Source organism: Gorilla gorilla, chromosome 9 (assembly GCF_029281585.2).
Source record: "Gorilla gorilla gorilla isolate KB3781 chromosome 9, NHGRI_mGorGor1-v2.1_pri, whole genome shotgun sequence".
Classification (NCBI taxonomy): domain Eukaryota; kingdom Metazoa; phylum Chordata; class Mammalia; order Primates; family Hominidae; genus Gorilla; species Gorilla gorilla.
The window spans coordinates 90,808,564-90,821,903 of NC_073233.2; the positions used below are offsets into that span (position 1 = coordinate 90,808,564).

At 38.0% G+C, this 13,340-nt stretch overlaps 2 protein-coding genes across 4 annotated transcripts in view; one reads left to right on the forward strand and one right to left on the reverse strand.

The window, feature by feature from the left end:
* Nucleotides 1-12,489, forward strand: part of DDIAS (DNA damage induced apoptosis suppressor) — a 32,960-nt gene extending 20,471 nt beyond the window's left edge. For all 3 annotated transcript variants that reach the window (XM_019037235.4, XM_063693428.1, XM_055355557.1), the window contains 3 exons: nt 6,598-6,759; nt 7,982-8,099; nt 9,562-12,489. In XM_019037235.4, coding sequence (XP_018892780.3) covers nt 6,598-6,759; nt 7,982-8,099; nt 9,562-12,165 — 2,884 coding nt within the window. In that variant the 3' untranslated portion in view covers nt 12,166-12,489. The remainder of the gene's footprint in view (nt 1-6,597; nt 6,760-7,981; nt 8,100-9,561) is intronic.
* PRCP (prolylcarboxypeptidase) overlaps nt 1-13,340 on the reverse strand; it is a 147,637-nt gene that overhangs the window by 97,558 nt on the left and 36,739 nt on the right. The gene's annotated exons all lie outside the window — the stretch shown is intronic.

Genomic DNA, 13,340 nt, shown 5'->3' on the forward strand with positions numbered 1-13,340 from the left:
TTCTTTCCTTTGTCTTAACTTTAGATAACCTGATGACAATGTGCCTAGGTGATGATCTTTTTGTGATGAATTTCCCAGATGCTCTTTATGTTTCTTGTATTTAGATGCCTAGGTCTCTAGCAAGGCCGGGGAAGGTTTCCTCAATTATTCACCCAAATATGTTTTCCAAACTTTTAGATTTCTCTTATTCCTCAGGAACACCGATTATTCTTAGGTTTGGCTGTTTAACATAATCCCAGACTTCTTGGATGCTTGGTTCATAATTTCTTATTCTTTTTTCTTTGTGTTTGTTGGATTGGGTTAATTTGAAGACCTTGTCTTCAAGCTGTGAATTTCTTTCTTCTATTTGTTCAATTCTATTGCTGAGACTTTCCAGAGCATTTTGCATTTTTGTAAGTGTGTCCAGTGTTTCCTGAAGTTTTGATTGTTTTTCTTTATGCTATTTCCTTGAATGTTTCTCCCTTCACTTCTCGTATTGTTTTTTGGATTTCCTTGCGTTAGGCTTCGCTTTTCTCTGGTGCCTCGCTGAATTCTTTTTCAGGTAAATCAGGGATTTCTTATTGGTTTGGATCCATTGCTGGTGAGCTAGTGTGATTTTTTTTGGAGGTGTTAAAGAGCCTTGTTTTGTCATATTACCAGAGTTGGTTTTCTGGTTCCTTCTTATTTGGGTAGGCTCTGTCAGAGAGGCAAGGTCTAGGGCTGAAGGCTGTTGTTCAGATTCTTTTGTCCCACAGGATGTTCCCTTGATGTGATACTCTCCCCACTTTTCCTATGGATGTAGCTTCCTATGAGCCGAGCTGCAGTGATTGTTATCTCTCTTCTGGGTCTAGCCATCTAGCCAGTCTATCTGGCTCCGGGTTGGTATTCAGGGTTTGTCTGCACAGAGTCCTGTGATGTGAATCGTTTATGGGTGTCTCGGCCCTGAATACCACACAGTATTTGGGGTGTCTCCCAGGTCCTGCAGGAGCAGTCCACTTCCTTCAGAGGGTCTGTGGGTCCTCTTGGGATTCCTGGTTTGTTCTTGCAGTTGTTCTGGAGCTAAAATTCATAGTGCGAGCCCCAACATGCTGCTTTGTCCATCCGAGTTGGAGCTGCAATCTAATCCTGCCTCCCATCCGCCATGATGATCTAAATCCTGGTGCTTATCTTTCCTACTGTTGTTTTTGCTTTCCCTTTTTCTTACTTGGAATCAGTTGTAAGCCAACATAGGAAACAGAAATTCCTCATGTTCATTTCCCCATTGCTATAGCACTGCAAGCTTATGACAGAGGAGTTCCATGCTCTTGCCTTTGCAGAAGATCTTAGAGATGCTGAAGAACAGAGAGACGTCCCTAAATATTTTCTTTGAACCTGAAATTTTTAGTGACTATAATCATTATAAGTATTTTGTGCTTTATGGAATTAACTTTCTTAACCTCCAAGATCAGATCAGTAGATTGAATGTAGTTTTCAATCTATAGGTATTCTGCAGAGCCTTGGGGCTCCATGGAAGTGCTTATGGAGGGAGATGGGATTAGAGTAGTAATAGTACCCAGTGCTGAGTAGTAGGTAAGACTCCAGGGCCCCCACGTTAGTTTCAACAAGATCTCTATTCTCATCCTTATATTAGTGTTCCAAGTTAAATTTCATTTGAAAGGGGGTTTCATTATGTAAATATACAAACATAGACATACATCTATAAAAAAAAATGTGTACAAAGTTACTTCGGTCCTTCATATGAAGCAGTAACTACACATACACACACAATAGTGTATGTCTGTACTCTCCCCAGATTATAAGCTGGAGAAGGGATTTATTTATCCAGACAAGCTATCTACATAGAAATTGCCCTTCTGGGTGACTAATGGGACCCATAATTCCTTTTAGCCTAGAAATCCATCTCTAACACTAATAACTTTCTTTTCCTATCTTAAAATAGGACTCATCACTCAGAGGCTACCTATCCTCTCCCCCATTCCCAACTACCCAAAAAGTTTATATCATTTACTTAAGCAAGTCAAATTTAATTTCACACATATAGATCATAGTTTTCTTATTTTGTGGGGGAAGTGATATGTGGAAGCATTAAGAGATATGTTTTTTAAAATATGTCTCATTACTTTGTGTGTATTTAATCTGGGTCTATAAACTTGGAAAGGGATGTTATATAATCATATAGTCAGGATATTCTTAAGCTGGAATCTGTGGATACATTATAGGTATGTATGACTCCTCCAGTCCCTAAGATATGTAGAATATTGTGTTCATATCTGTTTTTTGTGGGGAGAGAGTGAGTCCATTGCTTTCATCAGATTTTTTAAGGTTTTCAAGACTAAGAAAACATTAAGGATTACTTATCTCACCAGTTCTTCTACATCTGGGCTAAATATAAGTACGCTAGAAAAATAAACAAATGAGGCTGGGCATAGTAGCTCATGCCTGCAATCCAAGCATTTGGGAGGCCAAGATGGGAGGATTGCTTGAGTCCAGGATTTTGAGACCAGCCTGGGCAACATGGTGAAACCTATCCTCTACCAAAAATAAACAAAATTAGGCAGGCATCGTGGCATGTGCCTGTAGTCCCAGCTGCTCAAGAGTCTGAGGTGGGAGGATCGCTTGAGCCCGAGCGGTCAAGGCTTCAGTGAGCCAAGATGATACCGTTGCACTCCAGCCTGGGCAACAAAGCAAGACCTTGTCTCAAAAAAATAAATGAATAAAAATAAAAAAATAAACAAATGAAACTTGGTGTTTTTTTAACTGGGATCAAACAAAAAAGATAGCAAATTACAGCTATTATTTCAGATAGATCCTTTCAGAGGCTCCTTGAACTCAAATCTATTTTCATAATTCTAAGGCATTATTTGCCTTTTCACTTTCAGTCTCTCATGAGTGCATAATGGAGTTTCCCAGAGGCTACATAACACGTACTATCACAACAGATTGAGCAGAGAAGCAGATATGAGAATCCAGCTGTCTTTTTATGAAACCAGACATTAAAGAGATTTACAAAATGTAAAACAATGCTGGTCTCTTCTTACTAATTTTTAAAATTTGAAAAACATAACTATTTTTCATAAAAGTATGTTTTTTGTGTTAAGCATGTAAAGGGTCTGTTTTTAATGAATATTTTTTTGATTTCTCAGTTTTAATTTCTCACTTTCATTTAATTTCTCGTTTTATGAGAAATGTAGATAGAAGCCAGGTGTGATGGCTCACGCCTGTAATCCCAACACTCTGGGAGGCCGAGACAAGAGAATCACTTAAGCCTAAGAGTTCAAGCCTAGTCTGGGCAACACAGTGAGACCCCCATCTCTACAAAAAAATTTAAAATTAGCCACATATGGTGGCATGTGCCTGTGGTCCCAGCTACTCAGAAGGCTGAGGCAGGAGGATCTCTTGAGCCCAGGAGTTTGAAGTTACAGTAAGCTATGATAGCACCACTGTACTCCAGCCTGGGCAGCAGAGTGAGACCCTGTCTGAAAACAAACCAAAAAAGAAATATAGACAGATATAAGATGAACAAGTTCTATGGATCTAATGTACAGCTTGAGTGGTAATGGATGATGTGTTAAATAATTCGACTATGGTAGCCAGGTGCAGTGGCTCACACCTGTAATCCCAGCACTTTGGGAGGCCAAGGTGGGCGGATCATGAGGTCAGGAGATCGAGACCATCCTGGCTAACACGGTGAAACCCTGCCTCTACTAAAAATACAAAAAATTAGCTGGGTGTCGTGGCGGGCACCTGCAGTCCCAGCTAATCGGGAGGCTGAGGCAGGAGAATCACCTGAACCCAAGAGGTGGAGGTTGCAGTGAGCCAAGATTGCACCACTGCACTCCAGCCTGGCCAATAGCGAGACACTGTCTCAAAAAAAAAAAAAAAAACTTGACTATGGTAATCATTATACAGTGTAGACATATTTCAAATCACCATGTTGTATACCTTGAATATATTCAATCTTTGGTAAGTAAATTTTTTTTTTTTTTTTTGAGACAGGGTCTGGCTCTGTCACCTCCAGACTGGAGTTCAATGGCACAATCTCAGCTCACCACAACCTCTGCCACCTGAGCTCAAGCAATCCTCCCATCTCAGCTTCCTAAGTAGCTGGGACTACAGGCGCATGCCACCACGTTCGTTAATTTTTGTATTTTTTGTAGAGACACAGTTTTGCCATGTTTCCCAGTCTGGACTCGAACTCCTGAGCTTGAGTGGTCTGCCCGCCACAGCCTCCCAAAGTGCTGGGATTACAGGTGTGAGCCATCACGCCTGGCCCAAGTAAATATTTTTGAATAAAAAAAATAGATACTATTCACATAAACAAAACTCTTTGATATTCTCAATAACTTTTTAAGAGTATTAAAGGAGTGTGAAACCAAAAAGTTTGAAAACTGCTATTCTGTAGCAAATGACATTTTAGAAATATGGGTGCCTCTAGAAGTTAAATCGGGATGGTGATGTGAATATGTTGTCTATATCCTTGTTTCTCAAAGTATGGCCTAAGGTACATCTGCATCAGTATCACCTGGGAGCTTATTAAAAATGCAGGATCTTGGGCCTCATCCCAGACTTTCTGAATCAGAATCTTCATTTTAACAAGATCTCTGGATGATTTGTATACATATTAATGTTTGAGAAGCTCTAATCTGTATTACACCACACTAACATTTATTTTAATCCAGCATCGTTCCTAAAAGGATTAAAGAAAACTATATAAATAAATATCTTCATTATACATATGTACTTTATAAAAATATATATAGTTTAATATGTAAATGCATGAACACTAATAGACATAGTTTTTTGAGGCTATTATTGATACTGTCATTGCAAGCAGTTCTTTATTTTAACCATTTGGTCCCACTGTTATCATATCATAATATCAGAACTTCATGATACGAGTTCGCAGTCTTGGGTTTGGGTCATATATTTACCAACTTTGTCATCTCAGATAAAAATTCAAACTAATTTCCCCATTTGTAAATTTTACCTATAAAAATGAAATAATGTATGTTGAAAACATTTGTAAACTGAATGCTAATGCATATTAGTCTAAGTTTTGCTAGGAATTTTACATTAAACCTGTATGCATTATTATTGCATAGCCTTCAAAGAAATTCCAATATATATTTTAAACAGTTCATTTCCCTAGAGTTTGGTACTAATGGAGTTTTATCCCCTAGTGAGTCAATTACCTTTAATTCATTCTATGGCTAACCTACAGCACAAACTCTAGCAGATTTGTATAGGATTATATGAATGGGTTGGTATAGATCTATCCTTAGTATGGCAGAAGAATAACAGCACAGATCTAATAAAGGTGAGTCACTTTGAGAGCTACAGATTTTAGACTCCCCCTAGTGGCTATCTGGCAACAATCAAATTTATACAACCATCTTTCACCTTGCTTTCTGTTTGCCTTTTGCCACTCTTTTTTAAGATCTTTAGCAATCTAAAGAAAAAACAAAATTCTAGTATTAGCCATTACCATAAAATGTTTTTAGGTGCTTGTTGTATTTCAAAAAATTTTTTAGACTATTCTGTCTGTTAAAATAAAGAGGGGTGGACATTAAGAACATGAAAGATAGAAATCAGAGTTATAATACATTGCAAACTAGAAGAGAAGTTAACAGTACAAGTGACAGTAATTATCACAATACTTGATATAATTATGAGGGAGAAGCAGACTAACACTAATTTCACAGTATTTGCACTAGACCCTTGTCTATTTTAATCCTTCTTCAGCCCTGGACTTCATAGATGAGGAACTCAAGAATTTAGTAACTGTCAGACAATGAGTACATGGCAATAGAGTTACACTGCCATGTAGATGTGTACTTTTTGACTAGAAAGCCTTTAGCCACCATTACATACTGTCTTAAAAAAACAAGTTACATTGCATGGTTTTCATATGCAATTTTATAATCTGATAAGTTATCAACATAGTCTAATGCATTAAAGAAAGTAATTTTCATTATGATGAGAAAAATGCAATTAAGTGCTTTGTGTATAAATAGGTATTAAATATTTTGAGATTATTTTTTGTCCTCTTTTTTTTTTTGAGACGGAATGTCACTCTGCCCCCCAGGCTGTAGTGCAGTGGTGCGATCTTGGCTGACTGCAAGATCCACCTCCCGGGTTCACATCATTCTGCTGCCTCAGCCTCCCAAGTAGCTGGGATTACAGGTGCCCACCACCACACCCATCTAATTTTTATGTATTTTTAGTAGAGACGGGGTTTTACCGTGTTAGCCAGGATGGTCTCAATCTCCTGACCTGGTGACCCACCCGCCTCGGCCTCCCAAAGTGCTGGGATTACAGGTGTGAGCCACCGCGCCCGGCCTTTTCGTCCTCTCTTTCATGCACAGTTCTCCTTTAGTTTTCCATCAATTTGGTATGTATTTCTATCAACTTGGGGCTGTTTAATTTAAATCAGTAACGCTAACTATTCTGACTAGAGAAATTTAAAATAAGTTGATCTGAAAGAGTTTAAGAAGAATTTGAGTTGTGTAGGAGCATTTATACACAAAATGTTATTTTAAATTTTTACTGTTCTGGATTTTTCATCATATGAAAAACATTTAATGAACATCTCCACACTTTTTTCCACCACTTTTCTAGGTCTAATTGTCCAAAATGTGGCTCTACTGGTGAATCTGGAAATGCCAATTACAGATACAAACTTTCCTTAAAAGTTGCAGAATCAAACAAATTGTTTGTTATTACTGTATTTGGAAGTTGCTTAGATACATTTTTTGGTCTTACTGCCACTGGTTTGCACAGGTAAGAATACTTAAAACATCCTTTTTCCTGACTGCCCTTAGAATTTGAAGATACAAGTTTATAAGGCAATATGCATTTTTGTAGAAAGATAATCATTCAACCCCAGATTGTCAATTCCTTTAAAAGACAAGCAAGTAAGAAAGATGTTTATTTCCTGAATACATACTATGATGATATTAAAACAGTCTCCTTTTATTTAGGGTCATTAATCTGTAATTAGAATATTAAGTTATAAATCTCTAATCCAAGTTACAGAAATAGAGGCTAAGAAAGTAACATCATTTCAAATTGAAGAATTATCCAAATTGAGGTTAGCATTGAAACAGTTAGGTTCCCCTGAGGTAGGAGAATCTATTTGAGGGAATATTTGCATTTCAGAAATTGAAATTTTATTTTTTATCTGTATTGCAATTTAATTTCCATAGTTTGACCTTTTACGACATTGTCCTGAGAATATAAGAATAAGCAATTAAAGCTTTTCTTGGCCGGGCGCGGTAGCTCACGCCTGTAATCCCAGCACTTTGGGAGGCCGAGGCGGGCAGATCACAAGGTCAGGAAATGGGGACCATCCTGGCTAACACGGTGAAACCCCGTCTCTACTAAAAATACAAAAAATTAGCCGGGCGTGGTGGTGGGCGCCTGTAGTCCCAGCTACGCCGGGAGGCTGAGGCAGGAGAATGGCATGAACCCGGGAGGCAGAGCTTGTAGTGAGCCAAGATTGCACCACTGCACTCCAGCCTGGGAGACAGAGCGAGACTCTGTCTCAAAAAAAAAAAAAAAAAAAGCTTTTCTTCCCCCTCAGTCTTCTGCCCTCCTCCCCTAATCACATGCAAGAAATCTATGTCCACGTTTTTGTGCTTGAGACAATAAAGGGACCACAACCAGGCTTATCAGAGAAAAGGGAAGACTTTTTCCTGCTTTCAAGTGAAGAGCTAGAGATGCCACCACTATTCCCACTGCCACTTTTATTTTTCCTTATAATCATTGCCGGGCCTGATGGTTAGGCAGGTAACTACTTTACTCACACTTGATCAATTGGTTTTGTTGATTTTTCTGTGCTATGAGAAACTAGAGAGAACAAACTGCCTGGCTCTTAAAGTCACTTCTTTTCCTCTATAAAAGGTTCATGCTGCATTTTCAAATTAATTGTGTCTCTGACTTTATGGCAAGTTAAAATTTCGAAGTTCATTTCTTCACATTTTTTACTTTTTTTCCAATCAAGGTACATTCAGGATCCTAATAAAATTCCAGAAACACTGGACAATGATACAACTCAGAATCTATTAACTAAAGCAGTTGAAACTTGCTTTGTTGGACAAAGCTTTATTTTTGGAGTGACGGTAATTGAGACTAGCTTTCTTTTTAATAATCTGTTAACATTTCCATTGTAATGAATTATGTGAATTTTCTAAATAGTTGTTAGGAGTTCTGTACATGTGAAGGCCTGTAGAAACACTTTAAACTATGTAAAAATAGCCTATAGGTGGTCTGTTAAAACACCATGTGTGACAACTTCCTCTTTCAAAAGTCAGGGGAGCCTACTTCAAATCCTTTCAGAGCTTAAAAATATAAATTTATTATATATTTAGAAATGTTAGATATTTGTTTTTGGTATTTAGTATTTATTTTGCCCTCCGGATTTTGTTCAAATTCTATAGTAAAACTTCCACCAATTCTCTAGCTTTTTAATTCTGTCTTCTATAAAAAGAGAATAATGGAACACTGAAGGCAAAGTATCTGAGTATTGATAAGAATACTAAAACTAGATTAAGAAAGATGGTCTTAAATATAAAAGTGACTGTAGAAGAAGTTAAAAAAAAAAAAAGAAGAAGAAGTTACTCCTTTGACTTTGAAGGAGTAATAGTTTTCTGTCTCATCTATGCTAAAGGGAACAAAGAGACATTTTTTTCCACACTGGAATCAGGGTTTTAAAAGAGGACTCCACAACAGAAGAGTGAGAAAAATCCAAAGGGAAGGTAGAATCAACGGCTACAGAGCTTTACTTTGTTAAAATCATAGACAGTCCTTTTCTCTCCTCTCTTCTTTTTCCTCCTCCCCTTTTTCCCCTCCCCTCCCCTCCTCTCTTTCCTTAGCTAATGAGAACTATGATAGTTGCCATTTATTGAGCCACTACTATTTTCTAAGCACTGTGCAGTTTTCCATTTTATTACTAAACAGTAATCCTGCATTTTTATTTTTATTTCATAAAGGAGAAGACTCAGGTTAAATAAATTGTCCAAAGTCTCAACACTATTAATAAATGTGGGAACTAGGATTTCTTCAAATCAGTTTAAACAAGCTCTTTACTCTAAGGTTTATATTCTCTTACATATGCTACTTTGCCTATAAAACTAACAGAATCGAAATTGGAATTGGGGGATGGAGGTAATAGTTGTATCTGTTTTAACCTTTTAAATCTGTTTATTTTATTTTATTTTTGAGACAGAATCTCACTCTGTCACCCAGGCTGGACTGCAGTACCAAGATCATGGCTCACTGCAGCCTTGACCTCCCTAGGCTCTGGTGATCCTCCCACCCCAGCCTCCTGAGTAGCTGAGACTACAGGCACACGCCACCATGCCCAGCTAATTTTTGTGGGGGTATTTTTTTTAGAGGAGAGGTTTTACCATGTTGCCCAGTCTGGTCTCAAACTCTTGAGGCTCAAGTGATCTGCCTGCCTCGGCCTCTCAAAGTGCTGGGATTACAGGCATGAGCCACTGTGCCTGGCTAAATTTCTGTTTCATGTTTAAGTAAATGGAAGACAATTTTATTCTTACTTAAATTTCTTTGCTTCTTTCACAGAATTTTGAAAACCAACCTGGACAAGGTTCAGATGCCAGTAACTTCTTACAGCAATGCTCTGACCACAAAAGAAAAGCCAAAGCACTAGTGGCTTGCCAGATTGTTCTACCAGACCCAGGTATTGCAGGCTTTACCGTCATTGACTACTTCCATCAACTTTTGCAGACTTTTAATTTCAGGAAACTTCAGTGTGACTCTCAGGCACCTAACAATCACTTACTTGCTTTAGATCACTCAAATAGTGATCTCAGCAGCATATATACTTCTGACAGCACTTCTGATTTTTTCAAGTCCTGCAGCAAGGATACTTTTTCAAAATTCTGGCAGCCGTCACTTGAATTCACTTGCATTGTTTCACAACTAACAGATAATGATGATTTTTCAGCTTCAGAACAAAGTAAGGCCTTTGGTACTCTTCAGCAGAACAGAAAGTCCATCTCCATTGCAGAGGCCACTGGTTCCAGTAGCTGCCATGATCCCATTCAGGATTCATGGAGCCTTGTTTCATATATGGATAAAAAGAGTACAGCAGAAAAGTTGGGTAAAGAACTTGGCTTACAAGCTAAGGAGCTGAGTGCAGTTCACAGCAGTCATCATGAAATTGGAGTTAATGACTCTAATTTATTCTCTTTGGAAATGCGAGAGCCCCTTGAGTCAAGTAATACAAAATCCTTCCACAGTGCAGTGGAAATTAAAAATAGGTCCCAGCATGAGCTACCATGTTTTCAGCATCATGGTATAGATACCCCGAATAGCCTTCAAAAGAGATCTGCATGTTGTCCACCTTCGTTACTCAGACTTGAAGAGACAGCCAGCAGTTCCCAGGATGGTGACCCTCAAATTTGGGATGATCTGCCATTCTCTGAAAGCCTGAACAAGTTTCTGGCAGTTCTTGAAAGTGAGATTGCTGTAACCCAGGCAGATGTCAGTAGTAGGAAACATCATGTAGATAATGACATTGATAAATTTCATGCAGACCACAGCAGGTTATCTGTGACTCCCCAGAGAACTACTGGAGCCCTGCATACACCACCTATAGCTTTAAGATCATCACAAGTAATAGTCAAAGCAAACTGTAGCAAAGATGACTTCCTTTTCAACTGTAAAGGAAATCTAAGTCCTAGTGTTGAAAAGGAGTCACAACCAGATAACAAAGTAGAGGCTGTCTCTGTAAATCATAATGGAAGAGGTATGTCAGAATATTTTTTACCGAATCCTTACCTGTCAGCTCTGTCTTCATCTTCAAAAGATTTAGAAACAATAGTTACTCTTAAGAAGACTATCAGAATCTCACCACGCAGGGAGAGTGACCATTCTAGTCTAAATAACAAATATTTGAATGGATGTGGAGAAATATCAGTTTCAGAAATGAATGAAAAGTTGACAACTCTGTGTTATAGGAAGTATAATGATGTCTCTGATCTTTGCAAATTAGAAAATAAACAATATTGTAGGTGGTCCAAGAACCAAGATGACAGTTTTACAATTTGCAGGAAACTTACATATCCTTTAGAAACTCTTTGCAATAGTCCAAATAGAAGTACAAATACATTGAAAGAAATGCCTTGGGGACATATCAATAACAACGTAACACAGAGCTATTCTATTGGTTATGAAGGTAGCTATGATGCCTCTGCTGATCTCTTTGATGATATTGCTAAAGAAATGGACATTGCAACTGAGATTACCAAAAAATCACAGGATATTTTGTTACAATGGGGAACATCTTTGGCAGAAAGTCACCCTTCAGAGTCTGATTTTTCACTGAGATCACTTTCTGAAGACTTCATCCAGCCTTCACAAAAATTATCCCTGCAAAGCCTATCTGACTCTAGGCGTTCAAGAACATGCTCTCCAACACCTCATTTTCAATCAGATTCAGAATATAATTTTGAAAATAGTCAAGACTTTGTTCCGTGTTCACAGTCAACTCCAATTTCAGGGTTCCACCAAACAAGAATTCATGGGATAAACAGAGCTTTCAAAAAACCTGTATTTTATTCAGATCTTGATGGTAGCTATGAAAAAATAAGGATTTTCCCTGAAAATGACAAACAGCAAGCCAGCCCAAGCTGTCCAAAAAATATAAAAACACCTAGCCAGAAAATCAGAAGCCCTATTGTATCTGGTATTTCACAACCAGACATTTTCAATCACTACCCTTTTGCTGAGTGCCATGAAACTGATAGTGATGAATGGGTCCCTCCTACCACACAAAAAATATTTCCTTCAGATATGCTTGGATTCCAAGCCATAGGTCTAGGGAAATGCCTTGCTGCCCATCATTTCCCTGATCAACAAGAGTTACCAAGAAAGAAACTGAAACATATTAGACAAGGAACCAATAAAGGTTTAATTAAGAAGAAATTAAAGAATATGCTTGCAGCAGTTGTTACAAAAAAGAAAACTCATAAATATAACTGTAAAAGTTCAGGCTGGATTTCCAAATGTCCAGACATTCAAGTCTTAGCAGCACCTCAGCTGCACCCTATTCTTGGACCTGATTCTTGTTCAGAAGTCAAATGTTGCCTTCCATTTTCAGAAAAAGGCCCACCTTCAGTGTGTGAAACTCGAAGTGCTTGGTCACCTGAATTGTTTTCATAAAAAGTCACCTGAACCCAATTCCTGAACTTTTAAATATGTTTGGAAATGTTTGCCTTCGGGGGTATGGAAAGCATTCTTTACATTTTGAACACTTGGAGAGAAGCAAATTGAAAAGAGGACTCTGCTGGGTGCTACTGTGCCTTTTAAAATATAAAGCCATTGTTTTCCCCAGGGTTTTATCTAGAATACTATGATTAGGTAATTGAGCACTTTATCTTATACTGTTTATTGTACTTTAATAATATTGTTAAGATTGTTTTTGAAAGCATTAATGTTTGTTAAAATCACATATACATCCAGAAATAAAGCCTTTGCAAACCAAAACTTAGTCTTTTTTAATTGTTCAGCTCAGACCAGAAAATGCCAGCTATATTATAGGCCAATGAGTGTGCTGAGTTTGGGATAGAAAGCTACAAGATCACTGATCTTAAAATATGTTAGTCTGCTGGATAAGACAGATAAACAGGTAATTTCAATACAGTGCAGAAGATGCAATGATATGGGTTTGTAATGGGCATGACAAACATTTACGTTGCTATGGGAGCATGGAAGAAAAGCAGCTAACTCATCAGTGAGCTGAGGGTAAGAAGAAACGTTTTAAGAAAAAAAGCTATTTAGAAGTTGTATGTGAAACTGTTGCTATTTTATTTAATACGTATACACTGAATGCCTACTCTACATGCCAAAGGCCGTGCTTAGTGCTGGAAACTGAAGATAAAAATCAAGCTCCTTCCCTCAAACTCATGAGCTATTGGAATAATCAGGTAATTAGAATCTGGTAGGTTCTATGATAGGAGGTAAGCTTGGGGTGCTAATAGGAACAAAAATGAAAAGCAATTTTCAGACACTCAAGTCTTAGCAGCAGCTCTGCTGCACCCTGTGAAATCTTTCACATATCCCTGGTCAGCTTTCTTTGCCATTCCCCACAGCAACCATTCCAAAACAACACTTTCTTCATGCCACAAAGCAACTGCTACTCTCCTTGCCTCCTACTTCATGGACAATATTGAGATCACTTGATATTTTCTCAACTTCTCACACCCATACCTACCCACATGTCTATCTGTACTCACCCACAGCTGCTTTCCTCTAGTCTCAGAAAATACCATCTAAGTGCTAATCTTTCCATTTAGACTATTGATCTATTACACCCATCTTTGAGGTCTTATACCAAA